We start from the raw sequence: 27,941 nt of genomic DNA, 5'->3' as shown, positions 1-27,941 counted from the left end.
GAGATTTTAATAAGTGAATTGATTTGTTTCGTATGTTAACGCGTTCAGTTTTTGGGCTTTAAATAGCCTGAGTGTCGGTTGGAACAGCATCTGTAGTGAGCAGATCTATCAGCTCACTAGGTCCACAGTCGAGAGCATCAAAATGGAGGTCTTCAAATTCCTTCTGGTTCTTTTCCTGGTCGCTGCGTCAGGCGCGGAAGGTAAGTTTTCTGTTCAATTTCTTGTGTTGTTTACCTCTAGCAGTTACTTTTTCAATGGATGTCATAGGAACCACGTTGAAGGTGGTATTCTTTCGTGGTTTGGCTTCGGCCCATCACAACTATTTCTGTCTTATAACAGCAATGTCAAGCTGCAGCTGCTGTATTTGTATTAGGAAATGCGGCCAACCTTAAAAACGGTTCAAAAACTATCAAAGCGTTGGTAACAACTGTCCATGGTTGGCAGTACTTGCCATCAATTGGAATAAAAGCTCGTTTCCTACTAAGATTTTCAATTCAGAAAATGGGAAGTAAATCCAACAAATGCTGCCCATGAAGAGTTATCCAGCAAAGTTACAAATTTTCTAGGCAAGGTCTATATCCAGAAAACGATTCCAAAAGTTGATCAATAGGAATCCTGGTCTTGTTATTGTAGAAGGCTGTATACCATATACGAGTATCTCGAAAAACCATCGCACAAAGTCTATTGCTTTTTATATCTTTCACCAGAGACACAATATCAAAAGGAATGAAGGACACAACTTTATTATTACTGTAAAATACGAGTATCATAATACGTTCTTTCATTCAATATCCCAAATTGGGGATAAATGTGGGAGAAGCTAGGTTCTTAACCACTAGGCTAACAGCAGTGATAGCCTAGTGGTTAAGAAACTCGGCCTCTCGATCGAAGGGTTCGAGGTTCATATCCCAGGCACGCACCTCCGATTTTTCTAAATTATGTGCGTATTAAAAAATATTTATCACTTGCTTAAACGGTGAAAGAAAATGTTGCGAGGAAACCTGCACACCTGAGTGATTAAATAAAAAAAGCTCAAAGGTATGTAAAGTCTACTAATACGCACTTAGTCAGCTGGACTATGGCCTAATCCTTCTCACTTTGAGAGTAGACCCGTGCCCCACAGTGAGACAATAATGGGTTGATGATGGTGGTGATGTGGCGGGAGAAACATAAATAAATACCGTAACGTGATAGTTATGTGTTTTACACCAGAAGCTGAACGACAAGCATTAGCATCAGCGGAGGCGGACGCGGAGGCGCACGGGGAATTCCGTTTATTCTTGCCAAAGGAGCTCCTTCTTAATTTACCTGGATTTGGTAATATACCTTTCATTATTATTTTTTTTACTATAGAATTAGATAAATAAGTCACCTGGTAATAACGTAAGCTATATAAGGACACCGACTGCAATATTATTCATGATATTAAGCAAATTTTACATTTTTTTATTGCCATAACGATGAAGATGTGCGAATCCTGTACCTGTTTGTATACTTGGCCAGCGTTACGAACTTTAATCTAAACCATTCTCATTCTCATTCTCCGGCATCCATGGTAGGATAGGAAGAAATTGTTTATGATGATTAATGTTTACATACAACGATCACGACACGTTATCATGATCACATCGAAAACACATACGAAAAATAGTCGAAATGTTGGTATCAATTTATCATTGCCTTTTTGTATCCTCTTTCAGGTCAAGGATGCAGTCAGGAAGGCGATATGTTTCAACTACACCACCAAGGTGTTTGTTACATCTGTGGCTGTTTCACGTCTGCTTTTGGCGGCGTATATCCTAAGTGTGCCCCCTGCAGCTGTAGTAGTATGGATCATTTTTATTATAGTTACAACACAACATGCATCTAAATCATATTTTACAAGCAAGCAAACCTGCATTTTGAACACAAATACAACACTATTGAAAACTAATTTATAGATCAAAAATGTTGATTGTGGTTTGAGACAAACCAGTACAGTTTTTAACCTTTAATCTAATAAATATGTTGTACAGGAGAGGCAGTAACCACTTAACATCAGAGTGGCTGCAAGCTAATTTTCTGCTTCGATTTTATAAAACAATTAAAAGACTCTTAGTTGAGTTAAAAATGTAAATATTTTTACTTAGGACTCATCAGATTGTTGACTTGGAAGTTGGCAATATTCTTATTCAACTACATACCGTCTTTTAAATGATTAATGATAATGTCAACAAATACGAAGATTTTGTAACTGAGCATAATAAATCTGTTTGTGTTTCCAGCTTACGTTCCGTGCGGTCCCGTGTATCCTCGCCCAGTACCAGTGCCACCGGTGGCCCCTCTACCGCTGCCAATCATACCAGATTGTAAGTATGGGTATGGACCCATAAGCGATAAGGCGATAAAAACCGTACCAGTATTCATTTTGCTTTTTTCGCTAGGGTCCAAAACATTTCGAATCGAATCATCTAATTCCGATTCTTATTTATAGTAATCTGATTTAAGTATATTTTTAATGTGGTAAATCAAGCAGTTCACAGATAAAAATCTGAAACTAAGACTATTAAACATTTAGCATTAAGTTATATTTATAAAAAAACTTGAGTATTTATGAAAAGTAACTATTTCAATATACAGGTCCGGAACCAATAGTAGTACCGGGTCCACCCCGTCCGTACCCAGTACCGGTACCGGTACCAGGGAAACGGGTACTAGTTCCAGTACCTGTCCCGGTGCCTTCCCCACCACAAAAGATATACATTCCGGGACCGTCTGTTCCCATACCCGTACCCGTACCTAGACCAGTACCCGTCCCGTACCCTGTCAATCGGCCTTACCCGGTTCCAACTCCGCCGAAAATAGTAAAGGTACCTTATCCTGTTATTGAGCCAGTGCCCGGACCTGAAAAACCAGTCCCAGTACCCATTCCATACCCAGTTCCGTCAAAGCCAGTAAATGTACCCGTACCCGTGCCTATACCGGGCCCTACTAAGGAAGTACCAGTCCCTATCCCTGTACCCTCACCACCGGTCCCTCTTCCATACCCAGTGAACCGGTACATCGTCTTGCCGGGCAGAGATAGGATCATCCCGGTACCAGTACCGTCTGGTGGTAAGTTACTTTCAGTTATGATTGCCTATGAATGTATTTTCATTGTAAGCCAATATCGAGACGATTTTTTTTATTTCTTTTACAGGATCATACCCAGTACCTGTAATATATTACTTATGTAAGTATAAATATTTCTTACTCTCATTATATCAAACCCTAATTCGCTTCTCTAGTAACTTCTTGAATTCCAAATAACGTCGAAGTTAAATAAAATTTTCTCAGACTCACTATTTATTTTATATTTAATCAATTCAATTTACTTATGATTATACGAAAATATCTGAGTATTATATAATTTATTCCAAAAAAATTAATATTGATTTTTATATTTTTTCGACAGCACCAATCTGCCGAGGACACAAGCCCCTACAACCCTTCATTATTCCTGGAGACTCGTGCCGCTTGTATGTCTGCAAAATAAAATACAACATCGTGTACATCGAATCGAGCAGCAGACAGGGATGCTGTAAGGATCCTTCAACAATTTGTTTTATTCAATAGCATTCACATTAGTCACAGGTAATCAGGGAGTCATTATGATCTCCTTATGAACGGCGTCGTCGGTCCAAAACAAAACACAAAATATTATCGTTAATAACATGATTAGGTAAGTAACTGCGCAATGTTACCAAAAGTAATGACTAAGGTCTTCTGCCAAAAGACTAATGTCATTGCTGTTTCTCTAATGAATAAAAGTAAAGGGTTGGTGTCAAGAATCAAAACCCTTGCTATCGTGTTCATTTCTTCATTTACATTAACATCATTGTTTCTAAGTATTGCATTTAGTATTAGGTGTTTAATAGTCTTAGTATACTAATAGGTAGTAAAAGATATTTAGTTATAACAACTGCTTGATTTGCCGCCAGTACAATATAAGTGTGTCTGTTAAAATTTGTTAAGATAATGTTAATAACTTTTCGTTTTTTACAAGTTTTCTAGAAATAACATCGACTCAAAAATGGAAGAGTGGGTAATGAATTAAGTTTCTTATACATTTCGTCAATGGACGTCGACACTTGACACTGGTCAGAATTTTGAAGGTTTAAATCAATCTGTCAATTGGAATAAGTTTTGAATCTCCCTTTTCTAATTTTGAATTATATACCAACTCGTTAATGTTCGTAGATCAATAATTACTCAAATTAACCCCGTAATTGTACCATAAAACTTTCACAAACTAGTATAAACACCTTTATGTACTTCTTTAAATATTTATTGTCCAAATGTATTTACACACTATTTCTCTTGTATATTTTTCTTTATATGCATAATGTTCATATTATTATTTTTACTATTACAGCAGGAGTTTTACCACTTCGTAAGTATTTTATTCGTAGACTTTACTTTTGATTTAGCTATTTAGCTGAGTACACGAATTAAAAATTTTATACTAATGGTTATTATTTTTTTAGCCTGGTCCAGTGGTTATGCCAACGCCATAGCAAACGCTGCAGCCAATGCCGCTGGTGGAGGATACTCTAATGCCGAAGCAAATGCCAATGCCAATGCTGCTTCTGGTCTTGGTGGTCTTTACCTTGGCGCCCTTGGAAGCTTGTGGGATGCCCGTGCCCAGGCACAGGCTCAAGCTCAGGCCAATGCAAACGCATTGGGAGGCTACGGAGGTCTGGGTGGATGGTCAGATGCACAAGCTCAGGCACAGGCTCAGGCTAACGCAAACGCATTAGGAGGCTACAGAGGTCTGGGTGGAGGATATTCAGATGCTCAAGCTCAGGCCCAGGCTAACGCAAACGCTCTTGGAGGCTATAAAGGATTGGGTGGTGGATGGTCAGATGCCCAAGCTCAAGCTCAAGCCCAGGCGAACGCCTTAGGAGGAGGCTACGGAGGCCTGGGTGGATGGTCAGATGCCCAAGCTCAAGCTCAAGCCCAGGCGAACGCCTTAGGAGGAGGCTACGGAGGTCTGGGTGGATGGTCAGATGCTCAAGCTCAAGCTCAGGCCCAGGCGAACGCTTTAGGAGGAGGCTACGGAGGTCTGGGTGGATGGTCAGATGCACAAGCTCAGGCCCAGGCTCAAGCTAACGCAAACGCATTGGGAGGCTATAAAGGACTGGGTGGAGGATGGTCAGATGCTCAAGCTCAAGCCCAGGCTAATGCAAATGCCTTAGGAGGAGGCTACGGAGGTTTGGGTGGATGGTCAGATGCTCAAGCTCAAGCTCAGGCCCAGGCGAATGCTTTAGGAGGAGGCTACGGAGGTCTGGGTGGATGGTCAGATGCACAAGCTCAGGCCCAAGCTCAAGCTAACGCAAACGCATTGGGATTGGGCTATAAAGGACTGGGTGGAGGATGGTCAGATGCTCAAGCTCAAGCCCAGGCTAATGCGAACGCCTTAGGAGGAGCTTATGGAGGTCTGGGTGGATGGTCAGATGCTCAAGCTCAAGCTCAAGCCCAGGCTAATGCGAATGCCTTAGGAGGAGGATGGTCAGACGCGCAAGCTCAGGCTCAGGCTCAAGCCAACGCAAACACCTACGCCAACCTATTAGGTGCTTTTAAGAGTGGTGAAAGTGAATCCAGGAAAAAGAGAAACATCTCATCATAAAAGTGCGTAGAATGAATATTTGTTTATATTTTTTCAATTATTCTATTAGGACATATTTTCACGAGGAAACTATCCACTTAAATCTTTATAATCAACAATCAAAAAGTTCTATTGATGTATGACCTTCTCAACAGAAATGCTAACGCTAAACAATTACTATAACGATCATAATTAATACAATTACGGTGGACATAGATTGCTTGAAATTACATGAAAAGAGTAATTTTCTGAATCGAATCAAAATTTAAATCGTTTAAAGCTGATAAATGTCTTTCTGACTTGATTGCGGCAGCAACGCTGTCTCTTATAGATATGATTGCGTTTCAAAGATGTGATATTGCACTCATAATGCTTCAACTTAGGCTTCATGGTAGCATTTATTGTCGACATCAGCTGGTCTTCTTTTATCTGCTTTTTAAAAAAATATCATTTTGTTTCAGATTAACCACCATTTCGACTACTCCGAAATGATCTCTTGACTTACGCTCGTATATTGGACCCGATTCGCCTTAGATAAGTTGAGCATTGTAAAAGACAAACACGCACGCTTTACACTTTAAATAAACAGTTAGTGGGATTAACTTGAGTTTAATTTTATCAAATTATCATAAGCTAAGTTTGGTTTAGTTATCTAAAAGTAGGAACTTTACACTGGGTCATGGTGTCATGCACAGTCACACATCGTCATTTTTAAAAATAATGTACTTAAGAGAAATACTTATAATGCTTGCAATGCCAGTAAAAGGAAACATCATGACAAAATTTGCATACGTGGGAATTGGCCCCATAAATTCTTAAATTTTCTATAGAGTTAAATTCAAAAATTTTATAAATTACACTAACGTCATTGAATTGCACATATAAAGTAAATTTACATAAATTTACTAAATTATATAATGTAAGGATTTTACGCCAATTACACATTAAAATTATCATAAGAATGATGCTTAATACTATTCCTATTGTAAATACAATATGATAAAGTAATTACTATTTCATGTCAACAATTTGTTTTGCAGATTAATAATATTTATCTATTAACTATTCAGTTACTTTTTGTTTTACTTAACTTTTAAAATAGTAAATCATTATTATTGAATTTCAAAGATGAAATGTAAGTTAAACATAAACGATGCTAATAAAGTTGAAAGTAACATCATTTTACAACGCAAGTCCTGAAACTAAGGCTTACCTGAAAAAGCACATTAAACTTGCAGTTAGAACTGCGCAAGGCTTGCATGTGACATTTCAAGCCTTCTCGCACTTAGCGAGGTCCGTGTATAGCGACATCTGAGTTGCAATGCGTTTGACACCCCTACCTCCTTCTGCGTAGTTTCACGACTGTTATCGCGAGTTATATTGTGAAATAGAACTAACATGTGAAGAATATGTGAACAAAAGTTAAAGGAATGCGTTATAAGAATTTTCTAATTAGTTGCAAAGTTACTAGTTTTAATTATTCTGCTAATTCTAAATAGTTACTAGTTCTAATTACTTTTTTTAATATTCGTTATAGTATCTAATTAGTATAATTAATAGTATCTAATTATTTTTGCGAAAATAGGTTTACTTCACTCATACCTTTTAAGAAAGTTGCTGAATTGTAAAAATTATTATGGTTGCAATTCCATCAAAATTGTCAAGGTTAATAAAATATGGGACTCAGTTGCATTTGTCACTATTATCATCAGCGATGCGTATACAATGGACCTAAGTTAGAACATTATTATTAAAAATTAAATAAATAACTTTTTTTGATCCCGTATCTAACTATTAACAGCTTTAGATTGATGCTGATGCGTTACATTTAGGTGCATGCAGGGTTGGGAATCTATGAAAGGTTAAGTTTCCTGTCTATGATTAATAGTTTCGCAAATCTAAATATTTGTTTTGATTTATTACTACCATTATCAACTAATATTGATGTTATAACGAATCAGAACATGCGTAGCGGATTTAAGTTCTGATTACACGAGTATTCGCCATAAATCAATATGTCGAACGATTATCACGGTAAATTACCAAAACTATATAAGGATCAAATGTGGAAACTTGCCAACAACACCAATAACATCTTTCGGCAAAACTAGGTAGATTCAAAAGTGGAGTAAATATACAAAATTATATATAAGATGCAGGGGGGCACCTTCGGAGGCTTTTGCTTCCTGGCCTTCCTGTTATCTTTTGGCAACGGCCAAAATTTAGAAGACCTGAAGACAGGTAAGTTATGCCTTGTCTAATTTTGATTAAATTTATTTATGGATTCTTCTGATGTAAGACTTTGATGGCAACAAATATTTTCTCAGGTTTACTACAAGATGACGAGTTCGACGCAAATTCTGAGGCATTTACAATAAACAGCGAGGAACCAACCGATTCTGATGAACGAGCTTTTGGATCTTTGTCGGGATTCACCAAAACATTTTATCAAAACGGTCCTTATGGTTCCTACATTTCAGTCCAACCTAGGCCATATAGACCTTTTGGGTACAGTCAAGCATATGGTTTAGGCTCTAGTTACGGTGAAGCTACTGGATTTTCTCAAGCACAAACTCTGGATAACTCTTTTGGCTTCAGTCATGCAGCAGCTGAGGCTAATGCCAATGCTCAAGCACTTTCAGACTTAACCTTTCATGGTTCACCTTACAGCTCAGTAAATTTTGGTGCAGGATCTAGTCTTGCTCATGCTCAAGCCGATGCGCAAGGAGACACTATTTCTTTAGGAATGGGCACTTATGGTCCATATGCAGTTAGTCCAGGGGCTAGTTTAAGCTTTTCCTCTAATGATAACACTCTTGGCTCAGGATTGGGATCAAATTATGCATCATCGGATGCAATAGCTCAAGCGGTTACTTCAGGAATCGGAGGTTATGAAAATTATGGTCAAGATATAATTTCACTAGCACAAGCTCAAGCCACTTCTCAAGGTCAGGCATTTTCATCCGGATTTGGTGCCGGTTTCACTTCAGCAGAAATAGATTCCCAAGCAATTGCTTCCGGATTAGGTGGTTTGAGTTCAGAAATTAGTCCATTTGGATCAGGTTATTACGCTTCTGGTATTGCATCCGCTGAGGCCAATTCTGTATTATCAACAACAAATATTGGATCGGGGTTGAATTCGGCAGGCAACGCAGATATTCAAGCTCAGATTTTAGCAGGAAACCTTAATTCATTTACTTCCGAAGAAGGATCAAGTGGAGAAAGTAAGTTTTTTTTTAATATTAATTTATATCGTTACAGTATTACGCATGATTTACTTAAAAATAATGACGATCATATTTTCTTTTTAGATGTATACAAACTATCAAGTGCATTCGCTGGTATGTAATTTAGTTAATATTAAGTTTTTTAAAGAATCCTATAAATATTCGGTAACTTGACCAATTTTAGCTTAAATTAAATTGTTTTTTATAAACCGAAATTGTAAATTAATTTTATTAAGATAAGTTTTTTTATTATTTTTCTTTTATAATATAGTAGTAGCAGACGAGCATGCAGTCCACCTGATGGTAAGTGGCTACTGCCGCCCATGGACATCTGCAATCAACCCCAGATAGGATTAGATATTCCTTGGTAGGTATTGAAGGTGGTAGAACCCTTAGGTGGTGGTGGTGCTGGTGGTCCACCACCTACCAACTTTAATACTTATAAAAATGAAAAAGTCATTTAGTTGGTCAGTCAGTCAGTCACCTTACTGTTTTTGTAATAAGTATATACAAATATGTTTTTATAATCTAAGTTTAATTTCCTTTTATTTGATACCCTACTCGATAGGTTCGGTTAACTTCTTTTTTTAAATGTGTTACTATTTCGCGCCAAAAATCCGCCATTTTGATTTTTTTTACTAACACCTATCTAAGGACACTCGGGTCATTGAGACATATATAATGACACCTTAACTGTTGAAATTCATCCAGCCGTTAGTTAGATCGGATCAAATAAAGAAAGACAAACATACAAGATACGCGCGAAAAACATAACCCTTCCTTGGCAGTCGGGTAAAAAGTAAACAAAAAGTCCAAATCGCTGCCTCTATGTATGAACTAACTTATTTCTTAGTCGTGATTCGTTCAAGATAAGTTGATTTTTAATGTTTGTTTTAGTGCGTTTGAAAAAATAAATCAGTGCATTTAGCGGGTCACTGGTTGCGCTCGCCGATGTATTCTAGAAATTATCTTACATTACGTCAATATTAAAAGTTCATCAAAATTATTTGTATTGTTGCAGGTGCTAACTCCAGGCTTATACCACCTGAAGAATACATAATGCCAAATATTATACCTGGTATAAAATGTTTATAACGATGGATTCAAAGCTATGATTTATTTTTGTCTCGTTATTTGTAATATATCGTTTTTTAATACGTTTTTTTCAGGTGGTGAAACTATAAAAATCTGTACGAGAGAAGGCGAGTTCCATAATGTGTGGTCGATAGGCTACGATTGTTTGATATGTGCATGTGTATCGCAGTATGGGTATCTGAGTCCCATCTGTGTCACCTGCGATGTCTGTTCAGCTGCTATTCCCTTTCCTCCACTGCCTATTCCAATGCCACCTCCTTCGATGATACCATCACCCACACCACCACCAGTACCTTCGCCAATACCATCACTGATACCATCTCCAACTCCACCATCAATACCAACACCGGAACCTCAAGGTACGTTATATATTTTTTATCCTATAATTATGTATTATTAATTATTTTCCTATTAACTCCAGCTCATTGGCGTGGCAAACATTATACTGTCGCGACGTTTAATCTCACGAGGATAAAAATCGATATCTGCATATTCATATTTATCGAAGTGCTCATTGCTTTGAGCCATTGGCGTATCGCAAACGATGTCAGGTTAAGTAACACGAGTTTCTGATAGTAAGGAATATTTATGAGCGTTCTCGTGTTTTGAAAGAGACGTCGAACCGTTCAGTTTGATGTCATTATCTAATAAAGTTATAAGAAACATTTTTCAATCTTATCTAAGGTCTTCTAGGTATTTAAAAACTCAAGATATTTCTACAGCTTCTAACACTTTTAAAGACTATGATAACATTCAGATAAACATTTAATTGAGGGTCAAATATTTGCTACACATTCATCGTAATATAGGATGTATGCCAAATTGTCTCTAAATTCCTAACTTGTAATGAAATTCCTAAGCTGTCTAAAATTCCTAAAGTTGTATTTTTGTAGTTCTTCGAAATATTGTATCGTTTAGTGAAATATAAGATGTCACGCACATGATTGCTCCCGGATCAACGTTGAAATTCAAATATTTTTGTGATGCTTTATGTATTTTGTGTTAACTCATGTGTACGGATGATAAACGTGCCATATCTATCTCTTGACAGCCGCGGAAACAATATAGGGATTTTGTTGATCCTTTTTATACTTTTCGTTTTATGTAGGATCGCACCAAACATCATGGCTATAAATATCTTGAGCTGGAAATAAATGTTCGACAGATTTTCTTATATTTCGTTACTTTTATTAATACAAAATCAGCAGAATACTTATAATAGTGATAAACCAACCCTTAAACATAATAATGCTTTAGCTTTAACTTTATCGAATGTGCTTACTTAGACTGGAGACACTATTTGGAAGCCGATTTACCATAAAGCCTCCTTATTTAAGGCCCAGCCAGCACATTTGGACGGGATGCTCCTCATTTAAGCGCCAGCACAGCTGGTTGGCGCAATAAATTACTTTTAACGTTAATAATCGCATTATCGTGTTCGCAGTGAGTTGTGACCCGCTCCCCACGAACACTCCATTCCAGAACCCATTGAATCCCTGCCAAATATGCATATGCCAGTATTCATTCGGGTTCAAGACCGACGTGACGATAACTTGCGAGGAGAACCCGTCGTGCGGTAATGTCTTGAACATATTTTATTAATTTTAATTTCGTATTAAAATTGTAAAGGTAAGTTAAAAATATCATTTCCCTCTTTTAAAAAATAAGACTTTATTTGTTGATTTTGATTCACAACGAAAAGATGTAGTCAAAAGAAGTGAAATAAATTTACTTTGACACGAGCCTAATTTTGCAGGAGTTAAAGTTTATGACAAACATAATTAAAATAATTCAGAAATAACAATTGAAAAGTCATATAATTTCAATGATATGAAAATTATAATTACATATTCTCATATTACAGTGCTATCGTCAGACTTGATTACGATACGTGAGTAATATTAATGTGATATTGAAATATTTATTGCCCATGTGAACAGATTAAAAATTAAAATGTTGGTATTTATTTCATTACCAGCGCCCGTCTCGGAGCCGCCTGTACCCGAATTACGTAAGTTCTACATTACATAATATTTTAGAGCAGATTCAGAAAAACAAAAAAAACATATCAATGTTATGTTGGTGTAAATATTTATTTAAGTGAATCGATTTTAAATTATCGGCTGGAGCCCATAGAAAATACTCGTATTTTGAATGAAACAATTTCATGTTCTTCTAAAAGTTTTTATAGTAAGAGTAAACGTAAAAAACCCTATTCCCTGTAATATTAACAGATTTTAATAGTCTTAGCAATTTTTGAAACAATTTACCTGCATTAAGATTATATTTATTTACCATTTCTTGAAGTCTCAAAAATACTATGTTTCATCTTTGGAACTGTTTATGTATGAATACCGTAAATGAAAATAAATCACTTGCCAAAAATTAACCAATGTAATTTTACAGTGCCACTATGTGAAAAATTCCCACCAAACGTTGAATTCCCTCATCCGGTGGATATTTGCAAGAGCTGCGAGTGCGTGGTCTCGTACACTGATCTGGGTCCTCAACACAAGATCGTGTGTTATCCCAAACCTGAATGTGGTTAGTGTTATTGGAAATTTTATGAAGATTCTACTCAACTAAGGTAGTTTTGGCACTATGACCACCATGAATCGCAATATCGTTTAAAATGTTGTGTGCTCTATAGGCTTACACATGACAAGAATACATAGCATGGCCTGAGAGTTCAAAATGGTGTCAGACGTTACTAGTCTACATTGCCAACAAGATATTTTTTATTCTTATTTAGACAACAAGTTGTTGATTCAAATCATCACCATGAACATCTGTTCATGGTGATGATTTGAATCACCATGAACCATGACCTATCTAGGTCCTCCGCCAATGTGGTCATTACGATGAATTTGATCGTATTTTTACTAATTCTTTTCTACTCACAGTAATTAATGAAATACAAATTCATGTAATCCTAACTTTCTACGTTATATTTAGAACCGTCATCACCAATTCCATCACCGTTTCCGTCACCAATTCCATCACCGATTCCATCGCCAACTCCGCCGCCAACGACCGAGCTATGTGAGTATGGAATTTTATTATAACTTTTAGAGAGTCTCTTCACAATACGTACAACTTTAAGTATGTTATACATCCATCAATGCTCAAATCTATATTTTACGGGCTTTATTTCCTTTCTTTTATCATAAAACTTATTTGGGTTGTATACTACTTACTAGGTAATTAACTGCAATGCTTGGCAACTGCAATACTGAAGAAAAATGTTAATTGATTGACGATCATAAATTTCCAGTGCCATGGCCACCTCTACAGAAACCCTTACCACCTGGACCCCTTCCTGGACCTCCACCGCGTAAGTAACATTTTATATTAATTTTCGAATACTTTAGTTAATCGAATGACTAAAATAAAAATAAAATATCTGCGACCCTGCGAATATTTTCGAAAAAATAACATTTAATTCTGTTACAAATGGAGTATATCAATAAAGTATTTATGGGCGGCGAGACCTTTTATAATATATAATATTAATTATTATCATGTTAATTTTGATTGTCAATGTGGAATTAATATTTAGATTAAAATATGGACAACTTCCGGTAGTACTTCAAAACACTTTGTTAGTCATACCAAATAAATTATATGAATTATAATAATATTAAAATATTTATTCTCGTATTTTTAAAACAATATTTTAAATATAATGTTATTTTATTAGTAGTTAAATTTATTGTGAATCACGTCACTTGTTATAACAAAACAAGTGATGTGAGAGGGTAGTTCTTACGCTGTTTGTCACTCGAGTAGTATTTAAGTCCACGCGCTGGTAGAGCGTGGTTCATTCACATTTAATCAGTCGTGTAAGCCGTTACTCTGCCCGAATTATAAATAAAAAGTGAATATAAGTGGTTTTCATATTAAAGTCGTTTCGTTCAGTTTATTAATAAAGTGCGGTAGTGGGATATCGCCGACAGCAGCGGTGGGATGGTCCTGCGTGTCCACATGGTCATGATGGGGATCAATGGTGACGTTTATTGGTTTGAGGCATTTGAGGCCTGCACATTTGGCGCGCGTGTTTGATTTTCCTGGGATTGCTTTGAGCGAAGCCTTGGGAAGCCACGCCGTTGGTAAAGCGTATGACAGCCGTTGGATGCTTTAATTATGGCGGGACTGAACGTATGGAGCAGTGCAATTTTGGGGTGCACCCTAGTGTAGTATGACAAGTTTATTTCATACGGGCGACACGTTGCCATTTTGATACTTATAATCACTTGGGTGGTCTGTTGTTTCAATTTATTTCTATCTTGTAATTTTATAATGTTCACCTAATGTTTGAGTGTTCACAGGATAAGAATCTACTATAGCTGCTTATTGGTGGTATTGCAACGATACTGGACTTGTGTTGACCGCAAACGTGCCGGAGGGTGGTCAATGTTACGGGTCGCTATAAGGCAGGATACTTTTGACTTTGGTAAAACCAAGGCGGTGAGTTAGTAAGAGCCTTTTCGGTAAGTGACTTTATGCTTTAAAAATTGAGATACTTGACGGTTTGTTAAGAATTTGGCTACAAGAATATGACCACTGTTGGGAAAGAATTTACTTACGAATTACGAATTTTTAAGATTTTTGCGGGTACACTCATTATTTCTTGTGAAAATTTTCTGAAGTTTGTCGTATTAATGCAATTTTAATAGTCTACACGTTGCTCAATGGAGACTCTCCTCTCTCTCTCTCTCTATAGTCGGTCCCTCAATGCTGAGTATCGTGACTTCTTTGCTTTATAGCGTCTTTCCAGAGATTGCGATTAGTGGCCTGGTGTATCGCCTCGCTGACCGGTAGATGGTCCGATACCTGGTCTGAACATCGTTTTGGGCTGCGTCCTCTGGGTCTTTTGCCCTCCAACTTGCCTGTCACCAGTAGCTTTTCTAGGTTGTCATTATTCTTCGGGCTATATGACCGAAGTATTTAAGTATGCGGTGCAGGCAAATGCTGGAGAGCCGTTGGGAATACTCTAGGTGTAATTCTTTTAAGATGGATGCGTTGGTCCGGAAGGCTGTCCACGGGATTCTTAGCATTCGCCGCCAGCACCACATCTCAAATGCGTCCACTCTTTGTCTGTCTGCTACTTTCAGCGTCCAAGATTCCGATGCGTAGAGGAATATGGAAAAGACGAGCGTACGAACTAAGTGAACTTTTTTACGCTTAGTAATATTCCTGTCCTTCCAGACCCTGGTAAGTTGGTTCATTGCCGTTTTAGCCATACCGATGCGGCGTCGTATCTCAGTTTCGCAGTTTCCTTTATCATTAATGACTGATCCCAAGTATTGAAATTCCTTGACGATTTCGAAGTCGCTGAGCAGATTTGTTCATTGTAGTGACTCAGAACGGTCGATCATCATAATTTTAGTTTTGCTCCTGTTTATCAAAAGGCAAAAGTCCAAGCTTGTACTCTCAAGCCGATTCATAAGGTCCCTCATTTCTTTTTCTGATGAAGCGAATAGAGTTGTCTTCGGTAAAGGCTTAATAGATGTGTTTGTGATATGGGTTCAGCGAAGATATGATACCGTAGCGTTCAGTGGCGCTCGTGTTTGAATTTAACGGTGTGTTGTATTGAGCAAGGTGAAGGTGATTTAGGTTAGAATATATAAAATTTGGGTTTTAATGTCCTTGATGAACTTCCAGACTTCTGTCATTTTGTTTTCCTATATACAAATAGGGTATATTACGGGGTAATTGGTGCTAAGCTAACTAAATTTATTTAAAGTAGTTACAATAATGACTTGAGAACTTGAGTAAGCACTTTGATCGGACTGTACCAGAGGTTGTCGTGTAGCCGTATTATGTGTTGGGCAGGCAGCTATGGCGGAGGTCTAGTTTCAGTAGAAACTATGTGTATTCATGTAAGTGGATTTGCGTTAATAAAAAGTAACAAGAGGTTACTGGGTTATCCATCAATCACATGTAGTGGTTAAATGTCTCTAATTATTTGATGTATTTGGTCTAAGTAATTTTAGTAATTAGAAGGAATTGGTCAGCTAAGCTCTTAGTTTATAAAAAAAAAAAAAAAAAACAAAACAAAACAAAAAAATATATATATATTAATAATAGTTCGTTGGAATTTATTTTACGCGTTTGAGTTTAATGTTAAGGGACTAATTCTTTTGTTTAAATGGTGTTGTAGAAAATGTGGAATATTATACAGACAATGCGACCGATCGATTTTGTGTAAAATTTTGTTTAATTAGAAAAGTGATAGTAATGTAAAAGAGGTCGAAATTGAGTACCAACCGTACTATTGTGCGTTGAGAGATTCATGTGATTTGAAATAAACTATTCATCATTAGTCTTTTAGTTTTAGCGTGGCGAATAACCTTAACACGAGTTGTCAGGATTGGCCGAGCGGAAATTCTAATATTCGCCGTTTGTTTTTCTGTCTTACAGGAACAGCACACGAGGACGTTTGACTTATCACGATGGCCATGCCGCGGATGGCCAGTGGAGGGTTGGTTTGAGTGCGCTAAGTATGAGATGGCACTAGCTGGAGAGACATAGGGGCGGTTTGTCGATACCTGCTAAAAGTGAGTGCGCGTGGTCCTTGGGTGCCACAACGCCACAATTTGGACCGCTGAACCTTCATTTCAATTTTTGTAACAAATTATTTTCTTTAAAACAAAAAAAAAAAAGAGAAAAAGATGCAAATTTGCACACGTGGAGCCGTATGGGCACTGGGTAAATGAGAACTTTGAAACAATTTGTAACTACGTTTTATTTATTTCCTTTCCGCATTTCCTTTCCCATAACGCTGGCCGATCACCATGCGTTTCCTTTTCCCGGTCTTGGGGGCTAGATCCCAGGATGGGTGATGCCTATGTTTCCACATTTCCTTTCCCATAACGCTGGCTGATCACCATGCGTTTCCTTTTCCCGGTCTTGGAGGCTAGATCCCAGGATGGGTGATGCCTGATTTGTGTGTTGGCTAGTCCCAGGATGGGTGATGCCCGATGTGTGTTATTGTGTTGTGTTGTGTTGTTGTTGCCTTGTCCGCATTTCCTTTCCCTGACGCTGGCTGGCCACCATGCGTTTCCTTTTCCCGGTCTTGGGGGCTAGATCCCGGGATGGGTGATGCCGGTTATTGTCAGCTTGATCCCAATATGGGTGATGGTTGTTATGGTTGGTTTGATTTGGATCCTGGTAAGGCTTACTGGTACCATATTGCAATACTGTTTATCTTATCTCTAATTTAAGTTTACAAATATTTATGTTCAAACAAATGTTTTATTGTTATTTTTAGTTTAAAATGTTTTTATTATTTTGTTTTCTCTCTATATGTTCAAAGAAATGTTATATTTTTGTTTTACATGTAAAATGTTTTATTGTTATTTCTCTTTTTTTAAGTTCACAAAAGAAATTTATTATTATATTTAATCAGTATGACCGTATGGGCGACGAGGCATTTGATAACTATGTTATATTTATTGTGGGTTTATTTTTGTAACACCAGAATTGCGCAGAGAGCGCGCTGAGTCAGTATGGCCGTATGGGCGGCGAGACCTTTTATAATATATAATATTAATTATTATCATGTTAATTTTGATTGTCAATGTGGAATTAATATTTAGATTAAAATATGGACAACTTCCGGTAGTACTTCAAAACACTTTGTTAGTCATACCAAATAAATTATATGAATTATAATAATATTAAAATATTTATTCTCGTATTTTTAAAACAATATTTTAAATATAATGTTATTTTATTAGTAGTTAAATTTATTGTGAATCACGTCACTTGTTATAACAAAACAAGTGATGTGAGAGGGTAGTTCTTACGCTGTTTGTCACTCGAGTAGTATTTAAGTCCACGCGCTGGTAGAGCGTGGTTCATTCACATTTAATCAGTCGTGTAAGCCGTTACTCTGCCCGAATTATAAATAAAAAGTGAATATAAGTGGTTTTCATATTAAAGTCGTTTCGTTCAGTTTATTAATAAAGTGCGGTAGTGGGATATCGCCGACATATTCTATCTTAGTTCTTAAACCGTACACAACAGCGTTCGGGGATTGCCAAACGTTTTAACTTAAACCAAAGATGATAAAATCTCGCCACTTTTAGTTGCCAACAATATAACAATTTAATTAATTTCGCTGCGCCATATTTCCAGATAAATCTTGCGAGCCATATCCACCCAACCAGCCATTCCAGCATCCATGGGACGATTGCCAGATCTGCGTTTGCAACGAAATTTATTCCGTCGGCATCATAAACATCGAAGTTAACTGCTTCACCAATCCAGCATGTTGTGAGTACTACACCATTGTTCTTTACGCACTACTATATTAAAGCTCTTTGTTATTGTTCATGACTCGACTAGTATGTACATACACATTTTAAATTTAGAAATATTTTCAAAATCCTAGCAGTTATGAAAGAATTTGTGTTTTAGCTTTATATTTCAGATAGAGTAGTGTTTTTTTTTTTTCAAATCTGACGTACGTAATTAGTATTCCATTATCCGATAATTTCTTATTGATAGGAATAATTTATCTATTATGACCCACTTATTTCTAAATCCTATTTAAATAAAATTCAACCAGAAGTTCACTAAAGCTACTCAAATGCAAGTTTACATTATGCTTCCGAGCGTTTCACCTTAAACGAATTAGGTCTAAAAACTAAAATCACGGCAGCATCTCGCGTTGAACCTGCTATCCTAAACTGGCCTTAACCAGATATAACCTCGTTAGTGTTGCTATCTAGTTCCCCAGTGGACGCAAATTCAATCGCAGCAACACCAGCAGCTAATTTGATAAATTATTCAGCAGAACAAACAAACACGTCAAAGTTGTCAACTCGTTGCGAGCTCAATCCAAGCAAACGTCGGCTGCAGAAGATTTGATCTAACTTTAACGTAGCGATGTAAATAAATCATTTATAGCTTCGAATTCGTTCTGTCGATGCATTTTCGAGCACGATACATGGTTCGAAATGCAAAATGGGTTCAGCTCTGAGATATTCAATATTTGCTTTGTGCTGTCGTTACAATAGTTTTAGTCTAAAAGCTGAATTTTTAAATGATTTAGGTCATCTCCCAGAGTGATACACTAGGGGAATCGTTAGTATTTTTTTCTGGCCGGAAATTCTCCTAACCTGACGTTGTTTCTTTCATACGATTAAACCGGGCAAAGGGTATCATATCGATATCTCGTAGATATTAAATAAGCTCCACATTAAAAATAAACTTGCAAGTGTAGAACAAATATATAGAGAGAAAAAGATAGATAAAAGTTATTGAGGTTAAATATATCGATTTAATACTCAGCATTATGTGATTAATAAATCTCATGAATACTATATTTATTAATAAAAAAAATATTTGTTTTCAGGTACCAGCATTTATCAATGTAAGATTATTTCGATTAGTAATTTGATTTATTTTTCAATATAACATGATGGAAAGGAACAATTTGTATTGCAGCATCAGCGCCTCAGATTATTCACGAACCGTATCCCGTGCCAGTGAAAGAACAAGTGGCAGTACCGTACGGGGTTGTTGTTGACCGGCCAGTGCCAGTGCCACAACTTGTACCTGTTCCTAAGCCAGTCCCCGTACCCCAGCCCGTCCCACAACCGTACCCTGTGGCCGTACCTAAACCTGTAGCGGTACCGCAGCCAGTACCTCAGCCCTATCCAGTACCTGTCCCACACCCCGTACCTGTTCAACAACTTGTATCTGTACCTCAACCTGTACCCGTTGACAGACCTGTACCTGTATCACTTGTTATACGTAAGCAAATTATTTTCCGTTATTTTTATATTCCTTACGTTAATGGAGTTAAACGTAATAAGCTAATTGTTTGCTATCGTTTGTTCCAGAACCAACGAAATATTTGGGTAAATACAATTTATTCACGTTTGGTTATTTATTCACAATAAACAGAGTTGACAATAAATTTGTTCTGCAGACATCACCTGCAAGGCGAGGGAAATTGGCGAAGAGTTCATGTATAGCTCCTGCAGAATTTGCACTTGTCAAGCATTCGGGAACTTAGTCGTGCCAATTTGTAGACGCCCCAACAGGCCTGAGTGTAAGTTTATTTTAAATTTTTTAAACGTCTTTAAAGAGATTTAACCGATTGAGTATATTACTTTAACTTTAACTGAAATTGAGATACCTACTTACGTCTTAGAACTTACTATTATTTCTATAATACCCTTTGTCAACAAGTTATTATACAAAAAAATAGAGATTTAGAATAGATATACCTTATCTTTGTTTATTTGTTTCCTACCTGAACTGGTTACAATTCTGATTTTTTCTATAAATTTAAAAATAACATCTATAATTGTTACACACCATATTCTTATTAATATACGTGTTATAGACATAGGTACATATAGAGTGTTAACGTGTTATATATATTTTTATAGAGTTTAGAGAAAACGACATTAATAACAAAAGCAACAAAATCTGACGCGACCCAAATAAAATTGAATAACAGCTTATGCTAATGAAGTAATAACAAAACTTGAAACAGTAAACGACACCGTTGAGCAAAATAAAAGTGTTTATCGGCGACCGGCAAAGGCCGTGTCGTTAAAACAAGGGGACGAATAAAGTAAAAATTTACGACACACCGAATGACACGGACCGTCAGATGACAAACGCAAAACGTTGTACACAATCGCCACAGGTGCTAAAGTGGGAACGGGGGTGCCGAATTTGGCAGACAACACCCTGTAACTTTAAAAGTGAACGGAGTTTTGGCGGCCGCTTTGCCGATCTGTCGATTGTGATTTCACGTTTGGATATAGCTGCCGTGGTACAAAAAGTTTTAAAGAAACAATTTATAACAATTTGTAATTTAAATCCAGTTACTGCGCGTATACTTACTCGATCGTACAATGAAAGACTCAAACAAATTAAATCTAATACAGATACATCACTAAATGACTATATTTTTAGGTTGAAAAATCACTGATACAAAAATCACTTTCACGATAATGATATGATATGATATCATTGGTGTCATTGTATATTGTTTGCAATACTTACGTAACTTTATCAATGATTTTATTACCTTAACCGCAAATTGGAATATAACTTGACCTGTGGAACTGCCTTGAGGGATGCCAATAGCCAATACCCGATCACATGACAAGCGGGCAACAATGACCGAGCGTTAAATGTATTGGTTTCTCAATCTCCCCAACCTCTCCACCGAATGACCTATTGTATATTTTGTTAGGGAGTCTCTCCATTTATCAATACCGGTACGGTCTGAACAAAACTTCATAGGATGCCGGTGTGAAATTATTTTTAAAATTATATTATTAATTTTACAACTTACCTATTCAATTATGCTTCTTACGAATTTCATTGACACAATCAAATTGTGTGTCTATAATTACACTTTCAAGTTCGAATACACAATTGCTACCACAATTGCCTCAATAGAGCACATAATCATTATGTGCCTTTTTTCGGGAAAAATCCACGTGGAGGATCCATCCCACCAAATATTGACATTAAACCGTTACTCAGAAAATAATATTAAGTATCCTATTTCTTAAATCTGTATAAAGAAATAAATCAAATAAGTGAAATCATTACCAATGTGTATTTTGCTTGAACAGATGTGGAGACTCCTCATGTGATATTTTTTCGGTTTCAGGTGTCATCATGCCCGGTAAGAGTTTTAACGCCAATCATGGTGAATTGGAACTTTTTATTGATGCCATTTGACGCCTCGTTTCGTTTTAGCTGCCGTCCCCCTCGGGAAAATAGTGTATATTGGTGAGTTATCGAATTTATTTGATGAAGACTTATTTGTCGTACAAGGGATGTTTTGGTAAGGAATTTCAAGCTACTTTTTGATTCAGTTGCGGTAAATATTACAAAATTTTCTATTATAATCTTCAGTCGCGTTTATTGCGACGTTTTTATGTTTTTGTACCTTATAAATATTCTTTTCACTATCTTTAAATTTAACTTTCTTTACTCTTTACCTTGCTCACTTTTTCTTCATTTTTATTATTTTGATACGACTTTTACATTTTTTATTATACTGATTACACCCAGAACCCAGATGTCGCTACCGTCCACCATGGGAGACGTTCACGTCGGAATGCCAGAGCTGCAAGTGCCAGTCTGTCTTCACCTACGTCATAGCTAGATGCGTCCCTATCCCTGGATGTGGTAAATATTTATCCTTGAAGTTGTTTAATTTATGGTTTTTGTCGAAATTGTACTGAAAACATTTAAAAGAGAAACGTTCGTGTTTAAGCCATAGACGGTAATAAATCTGAAAATAATGTAGAACTTAAGTAACTAAACTACCATTTGGAATCCTTCTTTAATTACACACATTCAAATTTAATTTTAACAACAATTGAAAAGCACAAAACAATTGAGATCCAATTATTGTAACATAATAAACTTAAAATGAAACAGAAATGAATGGAGGAACAAATTTGTTAGACATAAAACCGCTCTTCATTTTCAGCTGTTCTAATAAATTATTTAGGAATAAGTAATCGAAGTTTGCGGATCTATTTACCCCCGAAAACCGCTTTTAGATCCATTACTTAACAAAACAAATTCTATCAATATTTAATGGAATCAAAATTGGAGCTATCAATTGTGATCTTTTGTTCGTAAAATTGTTTTCTTCGCCTCCTTTTAAACCAACAATGCTTCAAAATTTCCTTTTATCTGTACTATATCTAAATTTAATTATGTCTACGAAATCACTTATTTGGTTTCCAAATATTGTTTAACGGTAGCGTTTTCAATTTTGTTTATTCTATTAGCTGAATGTTGGGATAATTAATAGTTTCGCTGTTTCTAGTCTTCGGTATTGTATTTAATTACTAATTGACTGTTCCGAAATGGTTCTGAATAGTCTGATGAGGCATAAATAATAGAACAATAATAATTTGTGGGATGTGGATAATAAACTACAATCATAATGAAATAAATGAAGACTGATTTTTGTCAGTCATATAAAGAGCATAAAGGAGCTAAAAAAATACTGTGAAACATTTTGGAATTATAGGATAGCGTTTATAAAATTTAATAATTAATTTAACCAGTGAGAGCTAAATTGCCAAAGACATTCATTTCATTTTTCTTTATTAAACTTCAATTGATCAGCAACATATGGCCGTTGGCCTGACAGCGGCAGTATAAAGAGTAATTAAAAGTTCACAGTAGTTGCGAGCCGCGATGTCGTTTTGTCGGAACTATTTATTAAAGTCTCCTGAAGAATGTACGATCATTTATTTATTTTTTACTTTTGGTGAACTTATAAGTTCTGGAATTGAACTCTCATTGGGTAAATTGTTAAACTAAGTTTCACATCTAATAATGTTAGTAACAAGTTTTATATTTGAATCATCCATCATCACGTGTATATTTTTGTCCTCTAACAGAAACTTAATGACGCTGTATACTATTCAAAATACCGCAAAGGCAGACTCTAAAGAGGTGTGATAGACCTAATATGAAAACTCCATTACAACGAACAAAATTAAATCGTTCTTAGAATTTTTCTTTTGAAGTTCCAGGTCAATCATACTACGGCGGAGGTGCGACCTTTGCAGAGGCTAATACCATCGCAAGCTCTCAATTCCCATCATCATCATTTGGACAATCTTCTGGCTTTGGCAGCTCCCAGTCGGATGCTGGAGCTAGCAGTGCTTACTCAGGATCTGCGGGATACGGAGGATATCTATCTGGATCTGGATTTTCTGGCTCTTATTTGGCAGATGAATCCTCAGCCAATATCCAATCTGGTTCCAATTTATACACTCTATCGCCATATAGCAGTTCCTTCTCATATGGAGGTCAGATGCAAGTAAATGAAATTGATGGCTTAAAAGGATTCTATACAGGGTCGTACCCAAAGCCCTATGGTCAGATTATTTCGGTGCAGCAACCAGGTCGATTAATAGGTCAAAGTCAGAACTTAGCTGAAGCGATTGCCCAAAGTGGCTACAGTAAGTATCCAAGGAGTTTTAAATTACATTAAAGATAACAAGAAGCTTTTGGTTTTCTAAAAAATTGTACCCGCTTATTGGTGGTGTTATTTAAAATGTACCTTGTTATTTACTTAAACTATGAATAACAATTGTAGACTTGATTTTGCAATCAGAAATGCTGCAATGTATCTCTCCAATCACTATCATATCGTCGTTCAATTTCAAACCTCCTCCATGCATGAAACCGCATTTGTTCACTTTAATTTCAAAATTACTGCCACAACTAAACAGAATTCCATTACATCATTCATCACATTTCATATTACAATTTCTAAACGATCATACTCACTCCGAGTACGACCTGCTCGGCGGGTAACCAATCCACAAATCCGACCAAATGTGGGAATTCCATTACTGAAATATAATATGAACATTGAACAGTGCCATTGGGAAATGAACGTCAAAATACTACGAACGTGTCTGGTTACGTACTTCTGGCCTTTTCAAATTTAGGCACATTCCTATATATTCGGTTAATTTATTATGATTAAGTCGACTGCCGACTTTGGAATTTAAAATAATCTATCTATATGGAGAATGTAGTTATTGGATCAATTGTGCAGAAGTAAAATACTCGACAGTTCACGTGACACAAAGCCATCAATCGCATCAATAATAAGTAATTATAATTATTATATTCATAATGAATCAATTCTAGAAATCCAACAGTTACTGGAAATATAAAATAGGATAATTATGTTCTAAGCCTGAACGTATATTGTGTTTTAATTATTACTATGGGTACGTGAGTGTGAAGCGTTTAATTATTTATTTGTGTGACAGACAAATATTTATATCTAAGTGGTACAGTTAGTTTCCACGCCACAATACCACAATTAAGCTTAGTACTAGTACCTCTGCCATTACAACGGCAACTAAATTATTATCCGTATTAATAATTTCAGATTCCACTAGAAGCTCCATTTGAAATTGGTATTCAATTGACTCTTTTACTTATTCAGGTACTCAAGGCTTCTCTCAAGCACCCGGACTTTTCGTCGGAAGACCTTTCATAAAATCCGGTAAGTTTGACCGAAGAATGTTTCTGAAAAAAATCCAAATTTCCCACCCTAACCGTCGGATATTTACACATTCTCGAGAAAGATTGAGCGAAGGACGTTGTTTGCAAAGGAAATTATTTAGCCGAAGTTGCGTATAATTTTAAACAAGCGTATCCCGGTAATACCCTCGTGGGCCCTGACAACTTTTGGGGTATAAATTAAAAATATATTACAAGAGCAGATGGTGTGCGGGTCTCATGCAAATTCTATTTAATCAAACTTCCACTGAATTCCCCTGGACGGGCTTACTACTTATTGGATTTTTTCGTACACAACCGTCTGCGTTAGGTTATGGTTAAACCGGCAAATGAAAGCGAATAGCTGCACGAAACTATGGGAACGAAGCATTCGAGCATATGTTTAAGCTCTATTTAAGTTGGGTCAAAAAGTAAAGATTTCGTAACGTACTAATTTCGTTTTACCACTACAATGAGGCACAAAGTTACTATTTGAACAGTAATTATTAACAGCTGCAGGTGTATATCTAATTGTTTATTGTTTAAATGAGAAGGAATATAACCAAAAATATACATAGTTCATTTCTACAGGCATCGTAATCCAATATTTTTGAAACATAAAGAAGTAATCCAAAAAAACGTTTTATCGTTTATCTTCCGCGATGTAACAGGTCAGCAAAAAAGATTTTCTTAGAAGCGGCCTCGGCTAGTTCATATTTTTTTTTTCATTACACCACTAGAGGGCGTAACACGCTCCAAATGAAATCTGGCTAAAGGTCATGCTATTAAGATAAGACTGTTATGAGATATTATGAAACCGCTACCCTAATAGACGTCAGAAAACATCCTTCCCTTAATATAACAATAAGAACGTAATACGATATTAAAACTGTTGCTTGGGAGAAACACTTGACAGGTAAAATTCGAGATATTTAATCAGAAAGAATATAAGAAATAAAGAAAATGCTAAAGTATATCGAATTAATGACATCTGTCATCTGTCTTATCGATATAAATAAAATACAAAAGCAAAACTCAGCAAATTCTTTCAATAGAGCCGATGTAATTTGGACTAAAATAGTTTCATCTGAACTAGTTATTTGAGTAAAGCAAATCGCTGATGTTAAACTTTATGCGATAGTAAAATGCAATAAAGGAATTGTACATTAATACTAACGCAATACATTAGTATAATTTACTGAAATATCTTAAGGTTATATCCAAATTTACCTGCTAGAGGGATTCTAATTTCTAAGGGATATAAACGTTATCAAAGATACACGTCCCGTTTTTGTATATTCATTCATACACTAATTCAATTGGTCGGCTCGCTAAAAATAGATTCCCTTAATCTAATGTAGGTACAAAGTGTGTTCGGAGTGGTAAATTAGATTCTCTAATTTGTTCGACGAAAACATTCATTCTGAACTGAAAAAGATACCTTGTAAGAAACGATCTTGTTTGGATCTCAGAAAAATTTCTGTAACAGAATATTGAAACAATTTTCGGGCCTTGGTTTTGTAGAATATTTTTACCATTCATCAACGTTTTTGGGTAACAAAAAGGGATTTCACAGTCATTTTAAAAATCGAATAAATTACTTGCTCTAATTTTAACTGCTTGCGGTAGTTGCTCATAATCATAAACAGAAATCTTAGGATTGCTTTGAACAACCTAAGAACAAGGATAATATTTTTTTATGTAAAATATTTAAAATACTCTTATGTTTATAGGTGATGCTGAAGCTGAAGAGTTGGAAGAAAAACGATAACTTTTGATAACTCGAAGAAAGACGACGGACAGGCAATAAAAATGGACAATCGATAGATGATAACTGTGTGCAAGCAGAGACAAGACACGCTTTATACTTAATAAATACAGCAGCAATATTCTAAGAGTTTAATTTAACATTTTTTTCAATAAGATCCTTTGCAATAATCTCTAAATAACATTTATAACTGTACCTCTTATTGTTAAGAGGAAGATAAGTGATAAAATTTGATTAGATATAGTGGAAATAGCTTATCTTGAAGATGCTCTGTTTTAGGCATAAACACGCATTAGCAAGGGAAATTATGGTACACACATGTGTCCAGTATAGGTGGAAATCTGACACATACTTGTGGTAAAAAATATTCATTTATTTTACATTTCATAACACACATATGATAAAGTTTTTCAAAAGTCAGATCAATTAAATGAATCAAAATGTAATACTAGCAGGCTATCAAAAATATTGTTCAGTGATGTATTAATATTTTAATTAACTCTCAATGCAATTGCAAGAGTGTTTGAAATGCCGGCGGGTGGAAAATGAGAAAAATATTTTTATACACCATAAAAGGAACATCATGTGAAGTAAAATCTGTTTGATTTATATATTTTAAAACGTTGAGTATAGCTTACGATCATAAAGCCTTATGTTAAGCCTTTAACGACTAGCGTGGTAGAACGGTCACCTTAGCGGTCAGACATGTGGCAACCGACAGTCACGATTTTTTTCTTTACTTGGTCTGGATGTTCATGTACTTGACTTTATATCATTATATAAATGTGTTGTATCAACGACACCAACATCATAAATTCCAGTAGGCCTCTAGATTGTAATTTTCAAACCAGCAGTGTCAATAACAGAAAATAGTATCGCGGTGGTTTCTTCGGAGTCCTACCAAAGTCCACTCAAGGTTCTACCACAGTAATTCCTTCAGTATCCATTGCAGCTATCACCAAGCCTAATGTTCAATTTTTTATAATATCGGAGTAATAGACGAGCATGCAGTCCATCTGATGGTAAGTGGCTACTGCCGCCCATGGACATCTGTAATCAACCCCAGATAGGATTACACATTCCTACCTGAGGTCGGCCACAGATGCGCCGCTACCCTTACCACACCCTTCAAAACGAAACACAGCAGCGCCTAACACTGCAGTTAATAGGCAGAAATAGGTGTGGC

The 27,941-nt window shown here is 36.2% G+C and overlaps 2 protein-coding genes across 2 annotated transcripts in view; one reads left to right on the top strand and one right to left on the bottom strand.

Annotated features, from left to right (window-relative positions):
• The window catches only part of LOC140745602 (dystrophin, isoforms A/C/F/G/H), a 630,858-nt gene that overhangs the window by 256,813 nt on the left and 346,104 nt on the right, over nucleotides 1-27,941 (bottom strand). The window lies entirely within an intron of this gene.
• On the top strand, nucleotides 73-26,863 carry LOC140745593 (uncharacterized). The gene is made up of 21 exons (XM_073077533.1): nucleotides 73-200; nucleotides 1,213-1,317; nucleotides 1,701-1,826; nucleotides 2,265-2,348; nucleotides 4,394-4,411; nucleotides 4,506-5,641; nucleotides 7,786-7,867; nucleotides 7,954-8,850; nucleotides 8,938-8,967; nucleotides 9,875-9,931; nucleotides 10,023-10,307; nucleotides 11,393-11,524; nucleotides 11,813-11,839; nucleotides 11,927-11,959; nucleotides 12,355-12,492; nucleotides 12,904-12,990; nucleotides 13,223-13,282; nucleotides 22,009-22,125; nucleotides 23,490-23,927; nucleotides 24,932-24,991; nucleotides 26,721-26,863. The coding sequence occupies exons 1-21, from the start codon at nucleotides 143-145 to the stop codon at nucleotides 26,756-26,758; spliced, it is 4,008 nt and encodes a 1,335-aa protein (XP_072933634.1). The 5' UTR covers nucleotides 73-142; the 3' UTR covers nucleotides 26,759-26,863.

The sequence above is a fragment of the Epargyreus clarus genome, unplaced genomic scaffold, assembly GCF_041222505.1.
Source record: "Epargyreus clarus isolate Ecla_fem2 unplaced genomic scaffold, WU_Ecla_fem_2.2 ptg000010l, whole genome shotgun sequence".
Taxonomy (NCBI): Eukaryota; Metazoa; Arthropoda; class Insecta; order Lepidoptera; family Hesperiidae; genus Epargyreus; species Epargyreus clarus.
This window is presented reverse-complemented; position numbering and strand designations above follow the sequence as displayed.